Genomic DNA, 26214 nt, shown 5'->3' with positions numbered 1-26214 from the left:
TGCCTCTTGGTCCCTTATAGTCTGACCTTGCCTCTTGGTCCCCTGAAGTCTGACCTTGCTTCTTGGCCTCTGAAGTCTGACCATGCCTCTTGGTCCCTTATAGTCTGACCTTGCATCCTGGTCCCTTATAGTCTGACCTTGCCTCTTGGTCCCCTGAAACCTGACCTTGCTTCTTGGTCCCCAGAAACCTGACCTTGCTTCTTGGTCCCCTATAGTCTGACCTTGCTTCCTTGTCCATTATAGACTGACCTTGCCTCTTGGTCCCCTATAGTCTGACCTTGCCTCTTGGTCCCCTATAGTCTGACCTTGCCTCTTGGTCCCCTATAGTCTGACCTTGCCTCTTGGTCCCCTGAAGTCTGACCTTGCTTCTTGGTCCCAGAAATCTGCCTTGCTTCTTGGTCCCCAGAAATCTGACCTTGCTTCTTGGTCCCCAGAAATCTGACCCTGCTTCTTGGTCCCCAGAATCTGACCTTGCTTCTTGGTCCCCTATAGTCTGACCTTGCCTCTTGGTCCCTTATAGTCTGACCTTGCCTCTTTGTCCCTTATAGTCTGACCTTGCCTCTTGGTCCCCTGAAGTCTGACCTTGCTTCTTGGTCCCCTGAAGTCTGACCTTGCTTCTTGGCCCCTTTATAGTCTGACCTTGCCTCTTGGTCCCCTGGAGTCTGACCATGCCTCTTGGTCCCATATAGTCTGACTTTGCCTCTTGGTCCCTTATAGTCTGACCTTGCCTCTTGGTCCCCTGAAGTCTGACCATGCCCTCTTGGCCCCCTGATATCTGACCTTGCATCTTGGTCCCCAATAGACTGACCTTGCCTCTTGGTCCCCTGAAGTCTGACCATGCCTCTTGGTCCCTTATAGGCTGACCTTGCCTCTTTGTCCCCTATAGTCTGACCTTGCCTCTTGGTCCCCTATAGTCTGACCTTGCTTCTTGCTCCCCTATAGCCTGACCTTGCCTCTTGGTCCCCTGAAGTCTGACCTTGCTTCTTGGTCCCCAGAAATCTGACCTTGCTTCTTGGTCCCCTATAGTCTGACCTTGATTCTTGGTCCCCTATAGACTGACCTTGCCTCTTGGTCCCCTGAAGTCTGACCTTGCTTCTTGGCCCCTGAAGTCTGACCATGCCTCTTGGTCCCTTATAGTCTGACCTTGCATCCTGGTCCCTTATAGTCTGACCTTGCCTCTTGGTCCCCTGAAACCTGACCTTGCTTCTTGGTCCCCAGAAACCTGACCTTGCTTCTTGGTCCCCTATAGTCTGACCTTGCTTCCTTGTCCCCTATAGACTGACCTTGCTTCCTTGTCCCCTATAGACTGACCTTGCCTCTTGGTCCCCTATAGTCTGACCTTGCCTCTTGGTCCCCTATAGTCTGACCTTGCCTCTTGGTCCCCTATTGTCTGACCTTGCCTCTTGGTCCCCTGAAGTCTGACCTTGCTTCTTGGTCCCCAGAAATCTGACCTTGCTTCTTGGTCCCCAGAAATCTGACCTTGCTTCTTGGTCCCCTATAGTCTGACCTTGATTCTTGGTCCCCTATAGACTGACCTTGCCTCTTGGTCCCTTATAGTCTGACCTTGCCTCTTGGTCCCCTGAAGTGTGACCATGCCTCTTGGTCCCTTATAGTCTGACCTTGCCTCTTGGTCCCCTATAGTCTGACCTTGATTCTTGGTCCCCTATAGACTGACCTTGCCTCTTGGTCCCTTATAGTCTGACCTTGCCTCTTGGTCCCCTGAAGTCTGACCTTGCTTCTTGGCCCCTGAAGTCTGACCATGCCTCTTGGTCCCTTATAGTCTGACCTTGCATCCTGGTTCCTTATAGTCTGACCTTGCCTCTTGGTCCCCTGAAACCTGACCTTGCTTCTTGGTCCCCAGAAACCTGACCTTGCTTCTTGGTCCCCTATAGTCTGACCTTGCTTCCTTGTCCCCTATAGACTGACCTTGCCTCTTGGTCCCCTATAGTCTGACCTTGCTTCCTTGTCCATTATAGACTGACCTTGCCTCTTGGTCCCCTATAGTCTGACCTTGCCTCTTGGTCCCCTATAGTCTGACCTTGCCTCTTGGTCCCCTATAGTCTGACCTTGCCTCTTGGTCCCCTGAAGTCTGACCTTGCTTCTTGGTCCCCAGAAATCTGACCTTGCTTCTTGGTCCCCAGAAAATCTGACCTTGCTTCTTGGTCCCCAGAAATCTGACCCTGCTTCTTGGTCCCCAGAAATCTGACCTTGCTTCTTGGTCCCCTATAGTCTGACCTTGCTTCTTGGTCCCCTATAGACTGACCTTGCCTCTTGGTCCCTTATAGTCTGACCTTGCCTCTTTGTCCCTTATAGTCTGACCTTGCCTCTTGGTCCCCTGAAGTCTGACCTTGCTTCTTGTCCCCTGAAGTCTGACCTTGCTTCTTGGCCCCTTTATAGTCTGACCTTGCCTCTTGGTCCCCTGGAGTCTGACCATGCCTCTTGGTCCCATATAGTCTGACTTTGCCTCTTGGTCCCTTATAGTCTGACCTTGCTTCTTGGTCCCTGAAGTCTGACCATGCCTCTTGGCCCCCTGATATCTGACCTTGCATCTTGGTCCCCAATAGACTGACCTTGCCTCTTGGTCCCCTGAAGTCTGACCATGCCTCTTGGTCCCTTATAGGCTGACCTTGCCTCTTTGTCCCCTATAGTCTGACCGTGCTCTTGGTCCCCTATAGTCTGACCTTGCTTCTTGCTCCCCTATAGCCTGACCTTGCCTCTTGGTCCCCTGAAGTCTGACCTTGCTTCTTGGTCCCCAGAAATCTGACCTTGCTTCTTGGTCCCCTATAGTCTGACCTTGATTCTTGGTCCCCTATAGACTGACCTTGCCTCTTGGTCCCTTATAGTCTGACCTTGCCTCTTGGTCCCCTGAAGTCTGACCTTGCTTCTTGGCCCCTGAAGTCTGACCATGCCTCTTGGTCCCTTATAGTCTGACCTTGCATCCTGGTCCCTTATAGTCTGACCTTGCCTCTTGGTCCCCTGAAACCTGACCTTGCTTCTTGGTCCCCAGAAACCTGACCTTGCTTCCTTGTCCCCTATAGTCTGACCTTGCTTCCTTGTCCCCTATAGACTGACCTTGCTTCCTTGTCCCCTATAGACTGACCTTGCCTCTTGGTCCCCTATAGTCTGACCTTGCCTCTTGGTCCCCTATAGTCTGACCTTGCTTCTTGCTCCCCTATAGTCTGACCTTGCCTCTTGGTCCCCTGAAGTCTGACCTTGCTTCTTGGTCCCCAGAAATCTGACCTTGCTTCTTGGTCCCCAGAAATCTGACCTTGCTTCTTGGTCCCTATAGTCTGACCTTGATTCTTGGTCCCCTATAGACTGACCTTGCCTCTTGGTCCCTTATAGTCTGACCTTGTCTCTTGGTCCCCTGAAGTGTGACCATGCTCTTGGTCCCTTATAGTCTGACCTTGCCTCTTGGTCCCTATAGTCTGACCTTGATTCTTGGTCACCTATAGACTGACCTTGCCTTTTGGTCCCTTATAGTCTGACCTTGCCTCTTGGTCCCCTGAAGTCTGACCTTGCTTCTTGGCCCTGAAGTCTGACCATGCCTCTTGGTCCCTTATAGTCTGACCTTGCATCCTGGTTCCTTATAGTCTGACCTTGCCTCTTGGTCCCCTGAAACCTGACCTTGCTTCTTGGTCCCCAGAAACCTGACTTGCTTCTTGGTCCCCTATAGTCTGACCTTGCTTCCTTGTCCCATATAGACTGACCTTGCCTCTTGGTCCCCTATAGTCTGACCTTGCCTCTTGGTCCCCTATAGTCTGACCTTGCTTCTTGCTCCCCTATAGTCTGACCTTGCCTCTTGGTCCCCTGAAGTCTGACTTGCTTCTTGGTCCCCAGAAATCTGACCTTGCTTCTTGGTCCCCAGAAATCTGACCTTGCTTCTTGGTCCCCTATAGTCTGACCTTGATTCTTGGTCCCCTATAGACTGACCTTGCCTCTTGGTCCCTTATAGTCTGACCTTGCCTCTTGGTCCCCTGAAGTGTGACCATGCCTCTTGGTCCCTTATAGTCTGACCCTTGCCTCTTGGTCCCTTATAGTCTGACCTTGCCTCTTGGTCCCTTATAGTCTGACCTTGCATCTTGGTCCCTTATAGTCTGACCTTGCATCCTGGTCCCTTTATAGTCTGATCTTGCCTCTTGGTCCCCTGAAGTCTGGCCTTGCCTCTTGGTCCCCTGAAGTCTGACCATGCCTCTTGGTCCCTTATAGTCTGACCTTGCCTCTTGGTCCCTTATAGTCTGACCTTGCCTCTTGGTCCCCTATAGTCTGACCTTTACTCTTGGTCCCCTATAGTCTGACCTTGCCTCTTGGTCCCCTATAGTCTGACCTTGCTTCTTGCTCCCCTATAGTCTGACCTTGCTTCTTGGTCCCCAGAAACCTGACCTTGCTTCTTGGTCCTCTATAGTTTGACCTTGCTCTTTGTCCCCTATAGTCTGACCTTGCTTCTTGCTCCCCTATAGACTGACCTTGCCTCTTGATCCCCTGAAGTCTGACATGGCCTCTTGGTCCCCTGAAGTCTGACCTTGCCTCTTGGTCCCCTGAAGTCTGACCTGGCCTCTTGGTCCCCTGAAGTCTGACCTGGCCTCTTGGTCCCCTGAAGTCTGACCTTGCCTTATGGTCCCCTGACGTCTGACCTTGCCTTATGGTCCCCTGACATCTGACCTTGCCTTATGGTCCCCAGAAGTCTGACCTTGCCTTATGGTCCCCAGAAGTCTGACCTTGCCTTATGGTCCCCTGACGTCTGACCTTGCCTTATGGTCCCCTGACGTCTGACCTTGCCTTATGGTCCCCAGAAGTCTGACCCTTGCCTTATGGTCCCCTGACATCTGACCTTGCTTATGGTCCCCTCACTTTCTATAAGGTATAGCGTATCCAACATGAATATGCTACCCAGACTTATGTAGTATTATATAATCATACAGCATTCGCCCTACATTTCCAAATTCCTTCAATTTCACACCTTTCAATTTAATGTGCGGGAAGTTGTCCCCGAGTGCATCTCATAATCCACCAGAATCCACACAGGGGGTGAACTAAGTATTCCTCATTTGAAACATTATTATTTCTGTGTACAGGCTGCACAATGCTTTTTATGGAATAACCCAGGTTCCTTTAGTGCATGGGTTTCTCTTAAAGCAGAAGGTATGGGAATGCTTTCTCCTGCTTCCCTCTTCTGGCACCCATGAACTCACTGCCCAAAAAATGGTCATGATCACTTTATAGTCTCCACTCATTGTTGATATGGGACTCAGTTTCCTGAATATTTGGTCTTTCTTCACCTTCCTCTCCCATAATTCCGCTGTTCAAGTCTCCAGCATTATCCTCCCTGGTCGGGTCCCATCAGAATTCTTCTCTTGTCAGAAAAGTGGTCTTAGATACTTCAATGACTCGTGATTCCCAGCTTTTCACAGCAACATTTCCCCCCTTGACTTCTACTGAACTGCTATGTCTATGTCCCACTTTTGGACCACCTAGACAAGACCTACACAAATTGGCCTGGGAGAGGGATTCTGGTGAATCTCTAAATTCTGATGATTGGGCTGACATTTTAGTGCATACATGTCCAAACTATGGCCCTCCAGCTGTTGTGAAACTACGAGTCCCATCATGCCTTGCCACAGTTTTGCTATTAGGGAATGCTAAAACTATGGGGGGGGGGGGGGGCACAGTTTTGACATGCCAGTTCTAGAGGGTGTAGCTTCCAGCTAAATTTGTGAGAGGACAAAAAGAGACTGGGGGAAATTTAGTAAGGGGAATACACCTGAAATAGTCGTATTTGTAGGCAGTCATATGAAAATACTGTATGACTGCCTACACGTATTTTGGGCATTTACTATGCCCGAAATATGGCTATTCATATTCTTTTGCCAGGTGTATTTGTATTCCTATTCAGAAATACGAATGTTTACACAACTGAAAGATTCCGAATAGGAATCACCAGGCAAAAATATGTTTTTTTTTAGGCGTACTTGGGTGAACAGATCAGTCAGATCCATGCAGGCTCCAGTGTAAAAAAAAAAAGGTTAAAATAAATAAATAATAAAAAAAAACGGCGCTGAAAACCCTCACCCAAGAAAAGGCGAAAACAGGTTCAGCGCAGGGGCGAGAGGTCCCAAATGGTAACGGAGATAAGAAACATTCAGTACAAACAGAGACAAAGATTTATTACAGTTTTATTTATAGATTAGATATACAGTATTCTTCATACACGGCCGGGCTGGCATTAGCTACAGGGATGTGGTTGGAGCCATCTTCTGGGAATGTATCTGAAATTAAATGTAATAAAGCCACAAATATTATATGGGATAGTGCGCTCTGTACGGTAAGTACATAGTAAGAGACACCTGTTATATACACTGCACAAAGCCCAGGTAACCTCTGATCTCTGTGTACAGCTGGGGCCATTGTATATTATAATACACACATCTGCAGAGTGACCCCTAAGGTGATGGCATCAGAATTAACATCCAATATTATTTACAGAACTATATACACATATTATATATCACCCAGGATTAGAACCCCGGACCTGTCACACTGTAGACTGACACCTTACTGACAGAGCTATTTGCTACTGAAAAAATGAACTTATTAAATAGTAGGAGGAGAGGTGCCCCCTTCAGAGCAGGAGCCCAGCGGCTGGTGCCTCCCACACTTGGTACTAGTTACCAACATAACAGTAATGTCAGTGTCGCCGGCTGTGTAAGTTCTGCTAACCTGCATCAGGGTCACTACACTAGATATTCAGCAAACCTGCATGAAACACCCGGACAATTATAGAAGACCCCTAGAGTTATGCTAAAAAGGTCTTCTGCATAATACAACTGCCCGTTGTTCCCTTACGAGTACTTAGGATGCCTCCAGGGCTTAAAACTCAGAACAGTAGAAGTGTAAATAGTTGATGGGTAGTAGCTGGAGTGAATAGAGGACACTATGCAATATTTACAATTTGCCATGCGACATTAGCCTAGTATGTAAACACCCCTCCAGCAATTATAAGCTGCACGAAGTAGCTGCCAGTATTTACCCTGCATACAAACATAGATATATGTATTTGCCCCCTCTGCAGTGCAGCATGTGTCCAGATGCAAAATTTGCACCTTTTTTCTGGTAAAACACTTGCTGCAGAAAAATCTCATCATAATAGAAGATGTCTTCCTCCTCCTCCTCCTCCTCCTAACCTCTTTTGCTCCTCCTATCCTCCTTACCCTATATATGTATAGTAGATGGATAAGGTGGCACTCTAGAAACTTGATACAGTAGAAAAAAAAGGTATTTATTCACAGTGTCATGTCCGATAAGTGTTTCGGGCATATAAGCCCATCGTCAGGGATAACACACAGTCACAATACAATGGTCTAAATACCCCAATACAACCCCCCCCCCACACACACACACACACACACACACACACAATTAACATACAATCCATTCCTCCGACACGTCCTGCAAGTTCCGGTAACAGCGCTACGGACGAGGGAGACACCGGAATCTAACACAGGTGAATGAATTATATGTAAATTCACTTAAAATTGCTTGCACCCCTATGGAGGTAAGAGCACATTTAAGCAAATTCAGTCTGCCGTAAAGTGCGCCATGTGCCGTGGTGATTCGCGAGTGCGAATCATCCGCACCTAATAGGATCGACCCCTTTGTCCTGTTACCGGGGGGTCTCTTATCTTAGGACAGCACAACATCCTGACTCTTTCCCGTATATCGGCGGTTTCCCATTTACCATGGATCACGGCGTGGCGAGGTAAAAGACTTGGCTGGCGCTGGTAATACCGCGGTAAGTTTCGGCATAGTGGCCCATCTTTGCGCATTCATCACTTGGGCAGAAGTCACAGACGCCCTGTAAAATGACAGATACAAAGGTCATAGCGATGTACAGTATGAAGCCGGTCATGGTGCTCAGTCCATGAGAACTGACAGCAGGCCCTGTATACACGACACACACGTCTGTGGCAACGTCCGCTGTTATCTCTGCAATAAGAACCAGTGGTGGCTGCAGAGGTGGAGGCTGCAGCACAGGTCAAAATTCAAATAGGGGAGCCACACCCACTGCCACCAACTGCCATTCCAAACGGACTCACTGGCAGTTGGTGTTTCTCCCCTATTTTCATTTTGATCTGTGCTGTACAATGCCAATAACACACTGTGCCCCTGATTCTGGTTCACCTGCAAAAGCAGGTGGGGCAGATGTAACATGTGCAGAGAGAGTTAGATTTTGGTGTTATTTTGTTTCTGTGCAGGGTAAATACTGACTGCATTATTTTTACACTGCAATATAGATCTCACTTTGAAGTACAAACCCCACCCAAATCTAATTCTCTCTGCACATGTTACATCTGCCCCACCTGCAGTGCACATGGTTTTGTCCATTAGAGAGAGAATTTGCTTTTGCAAGTGAACCAGAATCAGGCCCTGTGTACAGCCGTAAGTGACTGGACCGGGGATGTAATGGAACGGATCACACTCTCTTACACCTGAGCCAGAACTTACTGACCCACAATCCCTGAAGGTATGAGAGGTTTTCAGGAAGTCCCCAGGATCCACAGGAGAGTCGGCAGATATCCCGCACCCCACCCACTAGTTAGTGCAGGACTGGACAACTTGTGAAACTACAATTCCCAGCATGCCTTGCCAGAGGTTTGCCATTAGATAATGCTAAAACTGTGGCAAGGAATGCTGGGACTTGTAGTTTTACAACAGCTATAGAGCTGGTTGGTCAGACCTCACCTAGTGCAATGGGCAGGATGGTGAGATAACATTGGGAATTGCAGGTATTTATTAATGGAACAGGGCTGAGATGAAGCAATCCGCACCATTTTAGCCCTTTCCTCACGAACCTTGCAATGATGGGCCTAATGACCCAAATAGCCCAGTCCCACCCCCAAAGTGGCCAATGGCTTATTCCGGGGGTTGCAAATTAGCAAGTACGGAGCAGAGACTTACTGCCTGGTAGCTGGTCCAGTTGCGGCATGGGTAGCTGGCGAAGGTGTTGGCGTTGGTGATGCTGTCTGTGTAGTATGTGATGGCCATGTTGTGGTTACATGTGATAAAGTTCATTGTTCCTGTAAAGAATATCCAAACACCAAAGGGTTAATATCATATATGCATTATCAGGGGTGTCGAGGGGCACTTTGGGGTTTGATTGAGCAGCTTTGGCCCCGCCCCATAATTTGGCCATGCCTTTCCCACCTTCGGCCCTGAGTATCCTCATCTCGCTTATAGCGCCATACAATAAGTACACCTCTGATTCATTGCATAGATATTTAAATACAAGCACTTGTCTCCTTCCTTTATCTAATGTACGGGGTGCACTTGCCTCTCTGCTGTGGTGGGGGAATAAGAAGAGCCACATGTAAAATACTCCTATACATTATTGTACAGACTAAGCTCCCGTGTAATTACAGTATGTCCAGAATTAGGCCTGCAATAGGAAGGAAATATTTACCACTCCAAACATCTTCAACATTGGCGCTGGGGTTCTCCCTGTTCTGCGTACATCCCGGCATACTGACTCCTCCGTTTGGGAAGAAATCCAAGTGGCCAATAACCTGGCTCATTCCGAACCCTGAAGGACACGTTATTGTGTTAGTGGATTATACAGTATGTACTGACAATGGTCTGTATGCTAATATAGGGAGCGTGTTCCTGGGGATGTCCTGCGGGTGGGCAATGGGCCGGATCACCTGGGTGAAAGAGTCACTACTATACCACAAGCAGCCAGTTAGGGATTGCAGGAGCAGCTGTTCCCACACCGGAGGAAATACAATTGCTTTGGAGGTTAATTCTCCACCACCGTGACTTGCACTGGATAATGATAAGGGCCGTTATTGTGTCTTCTTCTGCACGAATGTGGGTCGCTAGCCGGGTTGGAATCACGGGGCACTGGACATGGGTCCTCCTTTTACCACTGAGCCACCTCTCGGTTATCACGGCAATAATCTCGTTTTTTTAGTGGCAGGAAAAGAAGAGCTAGAAATATACTGTACCAACCCAGGTTAGGAATAAAAGGGCCGGCGTCTGTGTGGATCACATCAACAAGGGCAGCGTCTGACAGGTCCAGCCTGACTTCTGGAGCTGTGTTCTGGAAGTATGGTTCAGCTGGGTCCAGGCCTGACGAGAGAGAACAGATAGGAGGAATCAACGCATAAGACATGTGCAGGTGTACCTTACCAGGTGGATGTGCTGCAGGTGTATGTGCTGGAGGTGTACCTAACCAGGTGGATGTGCTGCAGGTGTACCTAACCAGGTGGATGTGCTGCAGGTGTACCTAACCAGGTGGATGTGCTGCAGGTGTACAGGTGTATGTGCTGGAGGTGTACCTAACCAGGTGGATGTGCTGCAGGTGTACCTTACCAGGTGGATGTGCTGCAGGTGTATGTGCTGGAGGTGTACCTAACCAGGTGGATGTGCTGCAGGTGTACCTAACCAGGTGTATGTGCTGCAGGTGTACCTAACCAGGTGGATGTGCTGCAGGTGTACAGGTGTATGTGCTGGAGGTGTACCTAACCAGGTGGATGTGCTGCAGGTGTACCTAACCAGGTGGATGTGCTGCAGGTGTACCTAACCAGGTGTACAGGTGTATGTGCTGGAAGTGTACCTAACCAGGTGGATGTGCTGCAGGTGTACAGGTGTATGTGCTGGAAGTGTACCTAACCAGGTGGATGTGCTGCAGGTGTACCTAACCAGGTGGATGTGCTGCAGGTGTACCTAACCAGGTGGATGTGCTGCAGGGTGTACAGGTGTATGTGCTGGAGGTGTACCTAACCAGGTGGATGTGCTGCAGGTGTACCTAACCAGGTGGATGTGCTGCAGGTGTACCTAACCAGGTGTACAGGTGTATGTGCTGGAAGTGTACCTAACCAGGTGGATGTGCTGCAGGTGTACAGGTGTATGTGCTGGAAGTGTACCTAACCAGGTGGATGTGCTGCAGGTGTACCTAACCAGGTGGATGTGCTGCAGGTGTACCTAACCAGGTGGATGTGCTGCAGGGTGTACAGGTGTATGTGCTAACCAGGTGTACAGGTGTATGTGCTGGAAGTTTACCTAACCAGGTGAATGTGCTGCAGGTGTACCTAACCAGGTGGATGTGCTGCAGGTGTACCTAACCAGGTGGATGTGCTGCAGGTGTACCTAACCAGGTGGATGTGCTGCAGGGTGTACAGGTGTATGTGCTAACCAGGTGTACAGGTGTATGTGCTGGAAGTGTACCTAACCAGGTGAATGTGCTGCAGGTGTACCTAACCAGGTGGATGTGCTGCAGGTGTACCTAACCAGGTGGATGTGCTGCAGGTGTACCTTACCAGGTGGATGTGCTGCAGGTGTACCTAACCAGGTGGATGTGCTGCAGGTGTACCTAACCAGGTGGATGTGCTGCAGGTGTACAGGTGTATGTGCTGGAAGTGTACCTAACCAGGTGGATGTGCTGCAGGTGTACCTAACCAGGTGGATGTGCTGCAGGTGTACCTAACCAGGTGGATGTGCTGCAGGTGTACCTAACCAGGTGGATGTGCTGCAGGTGTACCTAACCAGGTGGATGTGCTGCAGGTGTACCTTACCAGGTGGATGTGCTGCAGGTGTACCTTACCAGGTGGATGTGCTGCAGGTGTACCTTACCAGGTGGATGTGCTGCAGGTGTACCTAACCAGGTGTACTGGTGGATGTGCTGGAGGTGAGAGCTAACTTACCTGTTGTACCTAACCAGGTGTATGTGCTGCAGAGGTAACTAACCAAGTGTACAGGTGTATGTGCTGAAGAGGTAACTTACCAGGTGTACAGGTGTATGTGCTGCAGAGATAACTTACCACGTGTACAGGTGTATGTGCTGCAGAGGTAACTTACCAGGTGTACAGGTGTATGTGCTGAAGAGGTAACTTACCAGGTGTACAGGTGTATGTGCTGCAGAGGTAACTTACCAGATGTACAGGTGTATGTGCTGCAGAGGTAACTTACCAGGTGTACAGGTGTATGTGCTGCAGAGGTAACTAACCAAGTGTACAGGTGTATGTGCTGCAGAGATAACTAACCAAGTGTACAGGTGTATGTGCTGAAGAGGTAACTTACCAGGTGTACAGGTGTATGTGCTGCAGAGATAACTTACCACGTGTACAGGTGTATGTGCTGCAGAGGTAACTAACCAAGTGTACAGGTGTATGTTCTGCAGAGGTAACTTACCAGGTGTACAGGTGTATGTGCTGAAGAGGTAACTTACCAGGTGTACAGGTGTATGTGCTGCAGAGATAACTTACCAGGTGTACAGGTGTATGTGCTGAAGAGGTAACTTACCAGGTGTACAGGTGTATGTGCTAAAGAGGTAACTTACCAGGTGTACAGGTGTATGTGCTGCAGAGATAACTTACCACGTGTACAGGTGTATGTGCTGCAGAGATAACTTACCACGTGTACAGGTGTATGTGCTGCAGAGGTAACTTACCAGGTGTACAGGTGTATGTGCTGAAGAGGTAACTTACCAGGTGTACAGGTGTATGTGCTGAAGAGGTAACTTACCAGGTGTACAGGTGTATGTGCTGCAGAGGTAACTAACCAAGTGTACAGGTGTATGTGCTGCAGAGGTTTCTTACCAGGTGTACAGGTGTATGTGCTGCAGAGGTAACTTACCAGGTGTACAGGTGTATGTGCTGCAGAGGTAACTTACCAGGTGTATGTGCTGCAGAGGTAACTAACCAAGTGTACAGGTGTATGTGCTGCAGAGGTAACTTACCAGGTGTACAGGTGTATGTGCTGCAGAGGTAACTTACCAGGTGTACAGGTGTATGTGCTGCAGAGGTAACTTACCTGGTGTATGTGCTGCAGAGGTAACTAACCAAGTGTACAGGTGTACGTGCTGAAGAGGTAACTTACCAGGTGTACAGGTGTATGTGCTGAAGAGGTAACTTACCAGGTGTATGTGCTGAAGAGGTAACTTACCAGGTGTACAGGTGTATGTGCTGCAGAGGTAACTAACCAAGTGTACAGGTGTATGTGCTGAAGAGGTAACTTACCAGGTGTACAGGTGTATGTGCTGCAGAGGTAACTTACCAGGTGTACAGGTGTATGTGCTGAAGAGGTAACTTACCAGGTGTACAGGTGTATGTGCTGCAGAGGTAACTTACCAGGTGTACAGGTGTATGTGCTGCAGGTGTAACTAACCAAGTGTACAGGTGTATGTGCTGCAGAGGTAACTTACCAGGTGTACAGGTATATGTGCTGAAGAGGTAACTTACCAGGTGTACAGGTGTATGTGCTGCAGAGGTAACTAACCAAGTGTACAGGTGTATGTGCTGCAGAAGTAACTTACCACGTGTACAGGTGTATGTGCTGCAGAGGTAAATTACCAGGTGTACAGGTGTATGTGCTGCAGAGGTAACTAACCAAGTGTACAGGTGTATGTGCTGCAGAGGTAACTAACCAAGTGTACAGGTGTATGTGCTGCAGAGGTAAATTACCAGGTGTACAGGTGTATGTGCTGAAGAGGTAACTAACCAAGTGTACAGGTGTATGTGCTGCAGAGGTAACTAACCAAGTGCACAGGTGTATGTGCTGCAGAGGTAACTAACCAAGTGTACAGGTGTATGTGCTGAAGAGGTAACTTACCAGGTGTACAGGTGTATGTGCTGCAGAGTTAACTTTCCAGGTGTACAGGTGTATGTGCTGCAGGTGTAACTAACCAAGTGTACAGGTGTATGTGCTGAAGAGGTAACTTACCAGGTGTACAGGTGTATGTGCTGAAGAGGTAACTTACCAGGTGTACAGGTGTATGTGCTGCAGTTGTAACTTTCCAGGTGCATGTGCTGCAGAAGGAAACACGGGTGTGTGTGCTGCAGAAGTAAATAGCCAGGTATACAGTGTGTGCTGCAGATGTAACTAAAAGGTGTATAGGTGAATGTGTTGCAGAGGTAACTAACCAGGCGTATGTGCTGCAGGTGTAACTAACTAAGTGTACAGGTGAATGTGTTGCAGAGGTAACTAGCCAGGTGTATGTGCTGCAGAAGGAAACACGGGTGTGTGTGCTGCAGAAGGAAATAGCCAGATATACAGTGTGTGCTGCAGATGTAACTAAAAGGTGTATAGGTGAATGTGTTGCAGAGGTAACTTTCCAGGTGCATGTGCTGCAGAAGGAAACACGGGTGTGTGTGCTGCAGAAGGAAATAGCCAGGTATACAGTGTGTGCTGCAGATGTAACTAAAAGGTGTATAGGTGAATGTGTTGCAGAGGTAAATAACCAGGAGTGTGTGCTGCAGGTGTAACTAACTAAGTGTACAGGTGAATGTGTTGCAGAGGTAACTAGCCAGGTGTATGTGCTGCAGGTGTAACTAACCAGGTAGATTCCCCTCACCTCTTTAGCTACTATCAGTTATTCCTGACACCTCATTGGCTGCTATCATTTATTCCCCACACCTCATTGGCTGCTATCAGTTATTCCCCGCACCTCGCTGGCTGCTATCAGTTATTCCCGGCACCTCATTGGCTAATATCAGTTATTCCTGGCACCGCATTGGCTAATAGTTATTCCCCACACCACACTGGCTGCTATCTGTTTTTCCCCACACCTCATTGGCTGCTATCCATTATTCCCCACAAATCATTGGCTACTATCCGTTATTCCCCACACCTCATTGGCTAATATCAGTTTTTCCCGGCACTTCTTTGGCTGCTATCAGTTATTCCTGGCGCATTATTGGCTAATAGTTATTCCCCACACCACACTGGCTGCTATCTGTTATTCCCCACACCTCATTGGCTGCTATCCATTATTCCCCACACCTCATTGGCTGCTATCCGTTATTCCCCACACCTCATTTGCTGCTATCAGTAATTCCCCACACCTCATTGGCTGCTATCAGTAATTCCCCACACCTCATTGGCTGCTATCAGTAATTCCCCACACCCCATTGGCTGCTATCAGTAATTCCCCACAATCCATTGGCTGCTATCAGTAATTCCCCACATCCAATTGGCTGCTATCAGTAATTCCCCACACCTCATTGGCTGCTATCCATTATTCCCCACACCTCATTGGCTGCTATCAGTAATTCCCCACACCTCATCGCCTTTAGGTTGGTAGGTCTTTTTGTGTTTTGCATCCCTCCCATCTAACCCTAGGGGATATAATAAATGTAATTCCTGACGGGTCACCTGTGATTCTAGCCATGCCCTTCAGCCTCCGTCCAGCCTCCCCGGCAGTGTGCGCTCCCAGGCTGTGGCCAATCAGGTGAACATTAGCAGGAGAATAGGAAAAGTTTTTCTGGAAACAAATGTATAGTATTATAGTATAACAAGAGGCTAAGAAACTAGGGGCAGTGACCTGACAAAGGGTTCCTTTATAGACACACAGCCCCCCATCCACTACACAGACATATCTACCCCCCATCCACTACGCAGACATATCTAACGCCCCCCATCCACTACGCAGACATAGCTAACACCCCCACATCCACTACGCAGACATATCTAACCCCCCCATCCACTACGCAGACATATCTAACCCCCACATCCACTACGCAGACATATCTAACGCCCCCATCCACTACGCAGACATATCTAACCCCCCCATCCACTACGCAGACATATCTAACCCCCCCATCCACTACGCAGACATATCTAACACCCCCACATCCACTACGCAGACATATCTAACCCCCCCATCCACTACGCAGACATATCTAACCCCCCCATCCACTACGCAGACATATCTAACACCCCCACATCCACTACGCAGACATATCTAACCCCCCCATCCACTACGCAGACATATCTAACCCCCCCATCCACTACGCAGACATATCTAACACCCCCACATCCACTACGCAGACATATCTAACGCCCCCCCATCCACTACGCAGACATATCTAACCCCCCATCCACTACGCAGACATATCTAACCCCCCACATCCACTACACAGACATATCTAACGCCCCCCATCCACTACGCAGACATATCTAACGCCCCCCATCCACTACGCAGACATATCTAACCCCCCCATCCACTACGCAGACATATCTAACGCCCCCCATCCACTACGGAGACATACCTAACCCCCCACATCCACTACGCAGACATATCTAACCCCCCATCCACTACGCAGACATATCTAACCCCCCCATCCACTACGCAGACATATCTAACACCCCCACATCCACTACACAGACATATCTAACACCCCCCATCCACTACGCAGACATATCTAACCCCCCACATCCACTACACAGACATATCTAACCCCCCACATCCACTACGCAGACATATCTAACCCCCCATCCACTACGCAGACATATCTAACGCCCCCCATCCACTACGCAGACATATCTAACCCCCCACATCCACTACACAGACATATCTAACCCCCCACATCCACTACGCAGACATATCTAACCCCCCATCCACTACGCAGACATATCTAACGCCCCCCATCCACTACGCAGACATATCTAACACCCCCCACATCCACTACACAGACATATCTAACACCCCCCATCCACTACGCAGACATATCTAACCCCCCACATCCACTACACAGACATATCTAACCCCCCACATCCACTACGCAGACATATCTAACCCCCCATCCACTACGCAGACATATCTAACGCCCCCCATCCACTACGCAGACATATCTAACCCCCACATCCACTACGCATACATATCTAACCCCCCATCCACTACGCAGACATATCTAACCCCCCATCCACTACGCAGACATATCTAACGCCCCCCATCCACTACGCAGACATATCTAACCCCCACATCCACTACGCATACATATCTAACCCCCCATCCACTACGCAGACATATCTAACCCCCCACATCCACTACGCAGACATATCTAACCCCCCACATCCACTACACAGACATATCTAACCCCCCACATCCACTACGCAGACATATCTAACCCCCCATCCACTACGCAGACATATCTAACGCCCCCCATCCACTACGCAGACATATCTAACCCCCCACATCCACTACGCACACATATCTAACCCCCACATCCACTACGCACACATATCTAACCCCCACATCCACTACACAGACATATCTAACCCCCCATCCACTACGCAGACATATCTAACGCCCCCCCATCCACTACGCAGACATATCTAACCCCCCCATCCACTACGCAGACATATCTAACCCCCCACATCCACTACGCACACATATCTAACCCCCCACATCCACTACGCACACATATCTAACGCCCCCATCCACTACACAGACATATCTAACGCTCCCCATCCACTACACAGACATATCTAACGCCCCCATCCACTACGCAGACATATCTAACGCCCCCCATCCACTACGCAGACATATCTAACGCCCCCATCCACTACGCAGACATATCTAACGCCCCCCATCCACTACGCAGACATATCTAACGCCCCCAATCCACTACGCAGACATATCTAACGCCCCCCATCCACTACACAGACATATCTAACGCCCCCATCCACTACGCAGACATATCTAACACCCCCCATCCATTACACAGACATATCTAACACCCCCCACATCCACTACACAGACATATCTAACACCCCCCACATCCACTACACAGACATATCTAACACCCCCCACATCCACTACACAGACATATCTAACACCCCCCATCCACTACACAGACATATCAAACCCCCCACATCCACTACACAGACATATCTAACACCCCCCCACATCCACTACACAGACATATCTAACGCCCCCATCCACTACACAGACATATCTAACCCCCCCCATCCACTACGCAGACATATCTAACGCCCCCCATCCACTACGCAGACATATCTAACGCCCCCCATACACTACACAGACATATCTAACACCCCCACATCCACTACGCAGACATATCTAACGCCCCCATCCACTACGCAGACATATCTAACGCCCCCCATCCACTACGCAGACATATCTAACGCCCCCCATACACTACACAGACATATCTAACACCCCCACATCCACTACGCAGACATATCTAACGCCCCCATCCACTACGCAGACATATCTAACGCCCCCCATCCACTACGCAGACATATCTAACACCCCCCATCCACTACGCATACATATCTAACACCCCCCACATCCACTACACAGACATATCTAACACCCCCCATCCACTACACAGACATATCTAACACCCCCCATCCACTACGCAGACATATCTAACCCCCCCATCCACTACGCAGACATATCTAACCCCCCCATCCACTACGCAGACATATCTAACGCCCCCCATCCACTACACAGACATATCTAACGCCACCCATCCACTACACAGACATATCTAACGCCCCCCATCCACTACGCAGACATATCTAACCCCCCATCCACTACGCAGACATATCTAACGCCCCCCATCCACTACACAGACATATCTAACGCCCCCAATCCACTACGCAGACATATCTAACGCCCCCCATCCACTACACAGACATATCTAACACCCCCCATCCACTACACAGACATATCTAACACCCCCCATCCACTATGCAGACATATCTAACCCCCCCATCCACTACACAGACATATCTAACACCCCACATCCACTACACAGACATATCTAACCCCCACATCCACTACGCAGACATATCTAACACCCCCCATCCACTACACAGACATATCAAACCCCCCACATCCACTACACAGACATATCTAACGCCCCCAATCCACTACGCAGACATATCTAACGCCCCCCATCCACTACACAGACATATCTAACACCCCCCATCCACTACACAGACATATCTAACACCCCCCATCCACTATGCAGACATATCTAACCCCCCCATCCACTACACAGACATATCTAACACCCCACATCCACTACACAGACATATCTAACGCCCCCCATCCACTACGCAGACATATCTAACCCCCCACATCCACTACGCAGACATATCTAACGCCCCCCATCTACTACACAGACATATCTAACGCCCCCATCCACTACGCAGACATATCTAACGCCCCCCATCTACTACACAGACATATCTAACACCCCCCACATCCACTACACAGACATATCTAACGCCCCCCATCCACTACGCAGACATATCTAACACCCCCCATCCACTACACAGACATATCTAACCCCCACATCCACTACACAGACATATCTAACACCCCCACATCCACTACGCAGACATATCTAACCCCCACATCCACTACACAGACATATCTAACACCCCCACATCCACTACACAGACATATCTAACGCCCCACATCCATTACACAGACATATCTAACGCCCCCATCCACTACACAGACATATCTAACGCCCCCCATCTACTACACAGACATATCTAACGCCCCCATCCACTACGCAGACATATCTAACGCCCCCATCCATTACACAGACATATCTAACGCCCCCCATGCACTACACAGACATATCTAACGCCCCCCATCTACTACACAGACATATCTAACGCCCCCATCCACTACACAGACATATCTAACGCCCCCATCCATTACACAGACATATCCGAAGCCCCCCATCCACTACACAGACATATCCGAAGCCCCCCATCCACTACACAGACATATCTAACGCCCCCATCCACTACACAGACATATCTAACGCCCCCATCCACTACACAGACATATCTAACGCCCCCCATCCACTACACAGACATATCTAACGCCCCCACATCCACTACACAGACATATCTAACGCCCCCCATCCACTACACAGACATATCTAACCCCCCATCCATTACACAGACATATCCGAAGCCCCCCATCCACTACACAGACATATCTAACGCCCCCCATCCACTACACAGACATATCCGAAGCCCCCCATCCACTACACAGACATATCTAACACCCCCCATCCATTACACAGACATATCCAAAGCTACAAATCTCTTCAGCTTTCCCTGGAACTCTCCCAGGAATGTGATCTGACCCTGGGCTCATGTCTCCCTCTATTCACGTCAGATCCATCTGATCAGATCTATAATAGATGCTGAGCCTTGGTCCAATCCAATCCAACAAGCAGAATATTGCAGGTGCACCTAGCAGAACATTGCCCCAATCGCGTCACATTGCCCCTGTGTGGGCAGATTTTGGGCTGTTTACCACTAAGAAAATGAGTTTTGTGTTAAACAAACAGGAAATCAGGCAGTCATTACCGAGAGGACGTCTACGAAATAAGCCACTTCTGCCCCAACCACACGGATGTTATTGGCTGCTTGTATGTACCCGGCACGGGAGCCACCGTTCCAGTCCACAGCGATGCAGTTTGAGTCTTCAATCGTGAACAGTTTCTGGAGGTAAACATAAAATACAACATATTGCTGCCAATCGCCAGTCCTGTATACAAGCCCGTCATCAGCAATAAGGCGGGCACTGACTGGGGCGGTGGTCTGAAGCGAGCGCAAAAATGTGAGTGTGGCAGTGCATCCCAGCGCATAAGAGGAGACCACTGACCCTCGCATGTGCCTACTGTGGCCAGGACCGCCATCAGAGGGGGACTTCCGGGACCCCAGTCCCGGGCCCAGACACACAGGAGGTCCAGGACTGGAGTCTACCAAGTATATAGTTTGTCATCATTTCGCTTGATGCAATATACCTGTGTAGAGGTTGAGTAGTGCGGCCAGTGCTGCGGACACAGGAGGTCCTGACTGTGGCACTCACAACAGATTCTAGTGCTGACGCAGCAGCGCCCACCTCTGAATCAGGCCCAGTACTGTATGTAATGACCCCCGCAGTCCCTCCCTCCTCTCATACCCGGCATATGTTGGACAGCCAGGCGTTCTCTCCGCTTGCAGTGAAGCCGTGGATAATGAAGCGCGTTTTCCTGGTCGTGCTGAAGTTGGATGCTGAGATGGAGGAAGGGTTGGTAGCGCTGATCACCTGGAGGGAGGAGAACGGCGTTAGGCTAATAGGCACACAGGTTCCTCCAAAATAGAAGAATACATACATAGGACCAATCTCTCCTCTGCGGGGTATGTGGCATGTCTCGCTGGGACACCCTAATTCCAATGGGTTCCATTCTGTACCTGGCTCTGCCACCATCACATCTGAGTGTGATATAGCAACAGGAGACCACACATTGAACTAGGAGTGTCCCACAGGATGCAGGCGGGCAGACCTCTATGTGTAACAGGCAGAGAGTCAGGGTTGGGAGGTTCGGGAGGGGTGTGACCTGCTCCTACCTAGTGTAAAATAGTGAGAGAATAAAACTGGCCAGCATGAGGCGCTGCATGCGGAAGCAGACATTGTTTACTCTGCATGCAAAATAACTAATGTATTTGCACCACTTTTATTGCAGCTAGAGATACGAAGTTCGGTTTCCTTGGAGACTGAAACCACCGATCTGAACGTAGCGAACGTATCCTCTTGGCATTTGATAAAAGTTTGCATTGTACTCAGAGAGGCCTCCTTTCACCATTTCTGCACCCTCTGGAAATTGGGGGGGGGGGGGGGGTGTGAGTAAGTAAAGATGGTGACATAATACATGGCTCTAACTGTGCGGAGTTTGTATATTCTCCCCGTACTTGTGTGGGTTTCCTCCGGGTACTCTAGTTTCCTCCCACAATCCAAAAATACACTAGTAGGTTAATTGGCTCCCAACAAATTAACCCTAGAATGTCTGTGTGTGTGCGTACATGTGGTAGGGAATATAGATTGTAAGCTCCACTGGGGCAGGGACCGATGTGAGTGTTCAACTATCCTCTGTACAGCGCTGCAGAATATGTGTGCGCTATATAAATAACTGGTAATAATATTCTCTGTACAGCGCTGCGGTATATGTGTGCGCTATATAATAACTGGTAATAATATTCTCTGTACAGCGCTGCGGTATATGTGTGCGCTATATAATAACTGGTAATAATATTCTCTGTACAGTGCTGCAGAATATGTGTGCGTTATATAATAACTGGTAATAATAGTCTCTGTACAGCGCTGCAGAATATGTGTGTGCTATATAATAACTGGTAATAATATTCTCTGTACAGCGCTGCGGAATATGTGTGCGTTATATAATAACTGGTAATAATAATAGTCTCTATACAGCGCTGCGAAATATGTGCACGGCGGTGCGCGTCCTCCGACCTTTTCATTCCCCTACTATCCACGTCGGCGTGGAGTTGAGAATATAAAGTGTGGCGAGCGCAGCGAGCCACCGAGCCCGAAGCGTGGCGAGCGGACGCGTATAACTTCACAGGTATACGCGGCCCCTCGCGGGGCTCGCTGCGCTCGCCACGCTTCGGGCTCGGTGACTCGCTGCACTCGCCACACTTTATATTCTCAACTCCATGCCGACGTGGATAGTAGGGGAATGAAAAGGTCGGAGGACGCGCACCACCGCTCCTCGTGGGCTCGCTGCGCTCGCCACGCTTCGGGTTCACGTCAATTGTGGGGTGACGACGGGGCCATATATAATGTGAAATGGGTCATATTGGCCCATTTCACATTGTTTCCTATGTAAAATGTCCATCATCTTGTGCCATTATAATGGCACAAGACCGACGCGATGCTCCCGATTTCAATGTTAAAAAATATTTTAACATTGAAGCCTATGGCAAAATCGGGGGCATCGCATCGGTCGCGTCGGGCCCAATGTTAATGGTCCCGACCGATGCGATGCCCGTGATTTTTCCTTTGCCGGCAAAATGGACCTGATTTCAAAGGAAATCGGGTCCATCACGGGCATCATGTACCTTAACTTAAAGGTACACGATGCCTGCGAGTGTGGCCGTGCTAGGAAACAAGTACCATAAATAATAATACAAATTGAGGGTGCTATTGTGGAAGTGCAACAGGATAAAGGTGATACTTGTGTACTGACTCTGAGGAGGATGTTATTTGTGTAAGTGAGCCACCGGTGGCAGCAATTCTTGCTTGTGATGAAAAGAAAACCATTGTTATGCCTGGGTGTAAGACCAAAAAATTCACCCCTTGTTTGTGGAATTATTTTTTAACCAAATCCTTCATATATTTGTGAGGCATCTGCTTCATTTGTGAGGCTACATTTAGTCGCAGGGATGTCGTGTGAGCCACCTATTCTATTCTCCCTCTATGGGGGTCAGTGTTCAAGTCTAATTGTAACGTGAGTGTAAAAACATCCTCTACTATGCAAATATTGTGTCAAAAAGATACCAACTTGCATTAAACAAAAATAGTTCAGTGTTGCCAACTTTCTGATTGCCAGATCAGTGCAGCGGACTGAGGTGCGGGGGAGGTGTGGCTCAATATAGGTAGGGTTGGGGGCGTGGCTCCACACGGGACATCCCCCAAAAGCATGGCTGCCTATTGCGTCATCGTGACCAAGCCCCCACTTTACAATGCAAAGATTACTGATTCACCACCGATGCATCATCAGTTCCCCTGAACAGCCCACTTTTGTGGACCGCTGTGTGTATGGGGGGCGTATGTTGGAGCAGGGTACATGAGAATTGTCCACTCTTTTGGCGGGGTGGACAGGGAGTGCAACCTTAATTTTGGGAGCCTCCCGGCCACCACTGAAGTAGGTAAGTTTAGTATAAATGTGTCCCAGAGAACGGGGACACCCCAATACCTGGATCCGGGGAGTCTCACCTGGTAACTGTCCTGGTTATTCCTGGTGAAAAGCAGGAAACGTGTGTTTATTTGCTCAGGGCTCCATGGTAATTGTGCGATGGGACGTTCGGTGGTTCCTGCCCAGGGTTTGTCATCGGAGAAGCATCCAAGATGGTTGTAGCAAACCTCAGCGCCTGCGGATTACACAGGTGACAATCATCATCATCATTGTGCTGTATACGTGAGAGCAGGACGCTGGCGGTGTAATACTCAGTACTACTCTAGAGTTCTCATTATTTCCTGTGCACTCATACACAACGTGTTACTGTAGACAGCCAGGGTCATCGTCATGCAAGGCTTACTGGGCCCCACAATTCTAGGGGCCTCCGTGCAGGGGTTTGCTGGTGCCTCCGGGGTCACTGTGTGAGGCTAGGAGAGATGGCTTCCAAAAATCAGATGGTTTCCAAAATCAGAGCTGCCGGGAAACGTTCTCTGCCTGCTGCGGCCAGTTACTGGCTGTAAGCTGCTAATTGTGGATGGCTGATAGCAGGTGGAGAAAGTTATCATTTATTTTACTTAAGTAGGGGCCCCAGTGCTCTGCTTTGCCTAGGGCCGACAATGCAGTTAAGACTGCCCTGTAGACCAGTGATTTTCAACCTTTTTACCTTGCGGCACACTAAATAAGATTTTAAAATTGCCAAGGCACACCATGAAAGCAAAACACATTGGCCCCCACAGGAAAAAACGAAACCTATTGTTCCCCATATAAAAAACAATCACACTGGCCGCACAGGTAACACAAATAAAATACATTGGCCCTTTAAATGTAAAGAAGAGACCAGTAAATAACACTTGAACTGGTGGTGGCTGTAAACTAGTATGGACATCTCTAGATCTGGGGGCACATGTGAGAACAGCTCAAGGCACACTAGTGTAACACGGCACAGGGGTTGAAAAACACTGCTGTAGACAGTGCAAATGTAAGTGGCATATTTACCAATTATTGAGTTTTACACTCCATAATTATTTATTATTCTTTATTTATTATCAGTTTCTTATATACAGATGGAGCCTTCCTCAGCTAGCCTTCTCTGGAGAGCCACGGCCCACCAAGGCTTATTATCATCTATTGTTCTCAGCTGCAATACAATACATAGAACAATACAGTGTCGTGATCTGCGACCGCTGTTAAGGCCCCCATACACTAGCCAATTTTGGTCAGATTTCGGCCAGATCAGTCGGATCTGGCCGAAATCGGACCAAAATCGGCTAGTTTTGATGTCCCCTCAGATCCGATGCGCGGTCCCGTGCGCATCTAATCTGCATCGGGTGGTCGGACCTGCTGCACGTCCGACCACCCGACTTGGGACCTAGTGGGGCGGCGCGGCGGTGGAGGGAGCAGGGGGGGCTGGGGACGCTGCAGGGGACACAGGCGGCATAGAGCCGGGCAGGGGGAGCCGGGAGCTGTCAGTACTGAATAAAAAAAAAAAAAGCCCATACAATGAATGGGCGGCCTGTGATTGGCTGAGCGCTCTCTCAGCCAGTCAGCAATTGGCTGAGAGAGCGCTCAGCCAATCACAGGCTGCCCATTCATAGTATAGGCTTTTTTTTCTAGCACTGACAGCTCCCGGCTCCCTCTGCCCGGCTCTATGCCGCCTGTGTCCCCCGCAGCGTCTGTGTCCCCCGCAGCGTCCCCAGCCCCCCCTGCTCCCACCAGCAGCCCTGCTCTGTAGCCCCCCCCCCCCCCCCCCCCGCTCCCCGGGTTTTTTACATGTGATAAATCGAGACGATTTATCACATGTAAAAAATGGCACATCAAGTGCCAATCTAATCAAGCTCCCCCGGGGAGCAGCCGGGGAAGCTCAGGGGGAAGTCGGGGGCGACTTGTCCTAAGGACAAGTCGCCCTAGTGTATGGGGGCCTTTAGTCATGTTCTATGTACTCACCGGATCAGCACTCCAGGTTTTGGCTGATCCACCTTGCCTTGTTTCCATGCATACCTTAGTCTGTGTTGGGTGTGGCTTCTAAGGGCGTGGCTACCCTAAGTATATAGATGTGCTCTAAGCGCTGAACCCTGCAAGTTATACTCCCTATGATATATTCCTGTGACACTCCTAGAATATTCCTTGTTCCTGGTGATTTGTACTGTCCCAGGTTTGAGACATGGACAAGTTGTACTGGGCTATATGTCTATGTATTATATGTGTGTTATAGAAATATAATGTTGGGACTGGTTTGAGGATAGAGGAATGACTAATAAACATGAAGGGATTACATATTGTGCGAACCTCTGCTATCAACAAAAGGTCCCAGCCATCAGAATGATGCAGAAGGAGCACAAGAAAGTAATTAAGCAGCAGGCAATGACAGCTACAGGAACAGGGATGGGAGTAGAGGACAGTCTACCCGCTGCAGGGATGAGCATACAGGACAGTCTACCAGCTGCAGGGATGAGCTTACAGGACAGTCTACCAGCTGCAGGGATGAGCATACAGGACAGTCTACCAGCTGCAGGGATGAGCATACAGGACAGTCTACCCGCTGCAGGGATGAGCATACAGGACAGTCTACCAGCTGCAGGGATGAGCATACAGGACAGTCTACCAGCTGCAGGGATGAGCATACAGGACAGTCTACCCGCTGCAGGGATGAGCATACAGGACAGTCTACCAGCTGCAGGGATGAGCATACAGGACAGTCTAC

The 26214-nt window shown here is 49.2% G+C and overlaps 1 protein-coding gene across 1 annotated transcript in view; it reads right to left on the bottom strand.

Annotated features, from left to right (window-relative positions):
* Positions 1–6157: 6157 nt before the first annotated feature.
* LOC146009481 (pancreatic triacylglycerol lipase-like) overlaps positions 6158–26214 on the bottom strand; it is a 32823-nt gene continuing 12766 nt past the window's right edge. Inside the window, exons 3-11 of the mRNA XM_083149907.1 lie at positions 23552–23706; positions 20738–20863; positions 20140–20274; positions 15145–15253; positions 10003–10122; positions 9458–9577; positions 8956–9074; positions 7736–7852; positions 6158–6266 (exon numbers count right to left, since the gene is read on the bottom strand). Coding sequence (XP_083006033.1) covers positions 7742–7852; positions 8956–9074; positions 9458–9577; positions 10003–10122; positions 15145–15253; positions 20140–20274; positions 20738–20863; positions 23552–23706 — 995 coding nt within the window. The 3' untranslated portion in view covers positions 6158–6266; positions 7736–7741. The remainder of the gene's footprint in view (positions 6267–7735; positions 7853–8955; positions 9075–9457; positions 9578–10002; positions 10123–15144; positions 15254–20139; positions 20275–20737; positions 20864–23551; positions 23707–26214) is intronic.

This window comes from Crinia signifera, chromosome 6 (genome assembly GCF_055691185.1).
Source record: "Crinia signifera chromosome 6, ASM5569118v1, whole genome shotgun sequence".
Taxonomy (NCBI): Eukaryota; Metazoa; Chordata; class Amphibia; order Anura; family Myobatrachidae; genus Crinia; species Crinia signifera.
The sequence above is the reverse complement of the archived record's forward strand: the minus strand, read 5'-3'. Positions and strand labels throughout refer to the sequence as shown.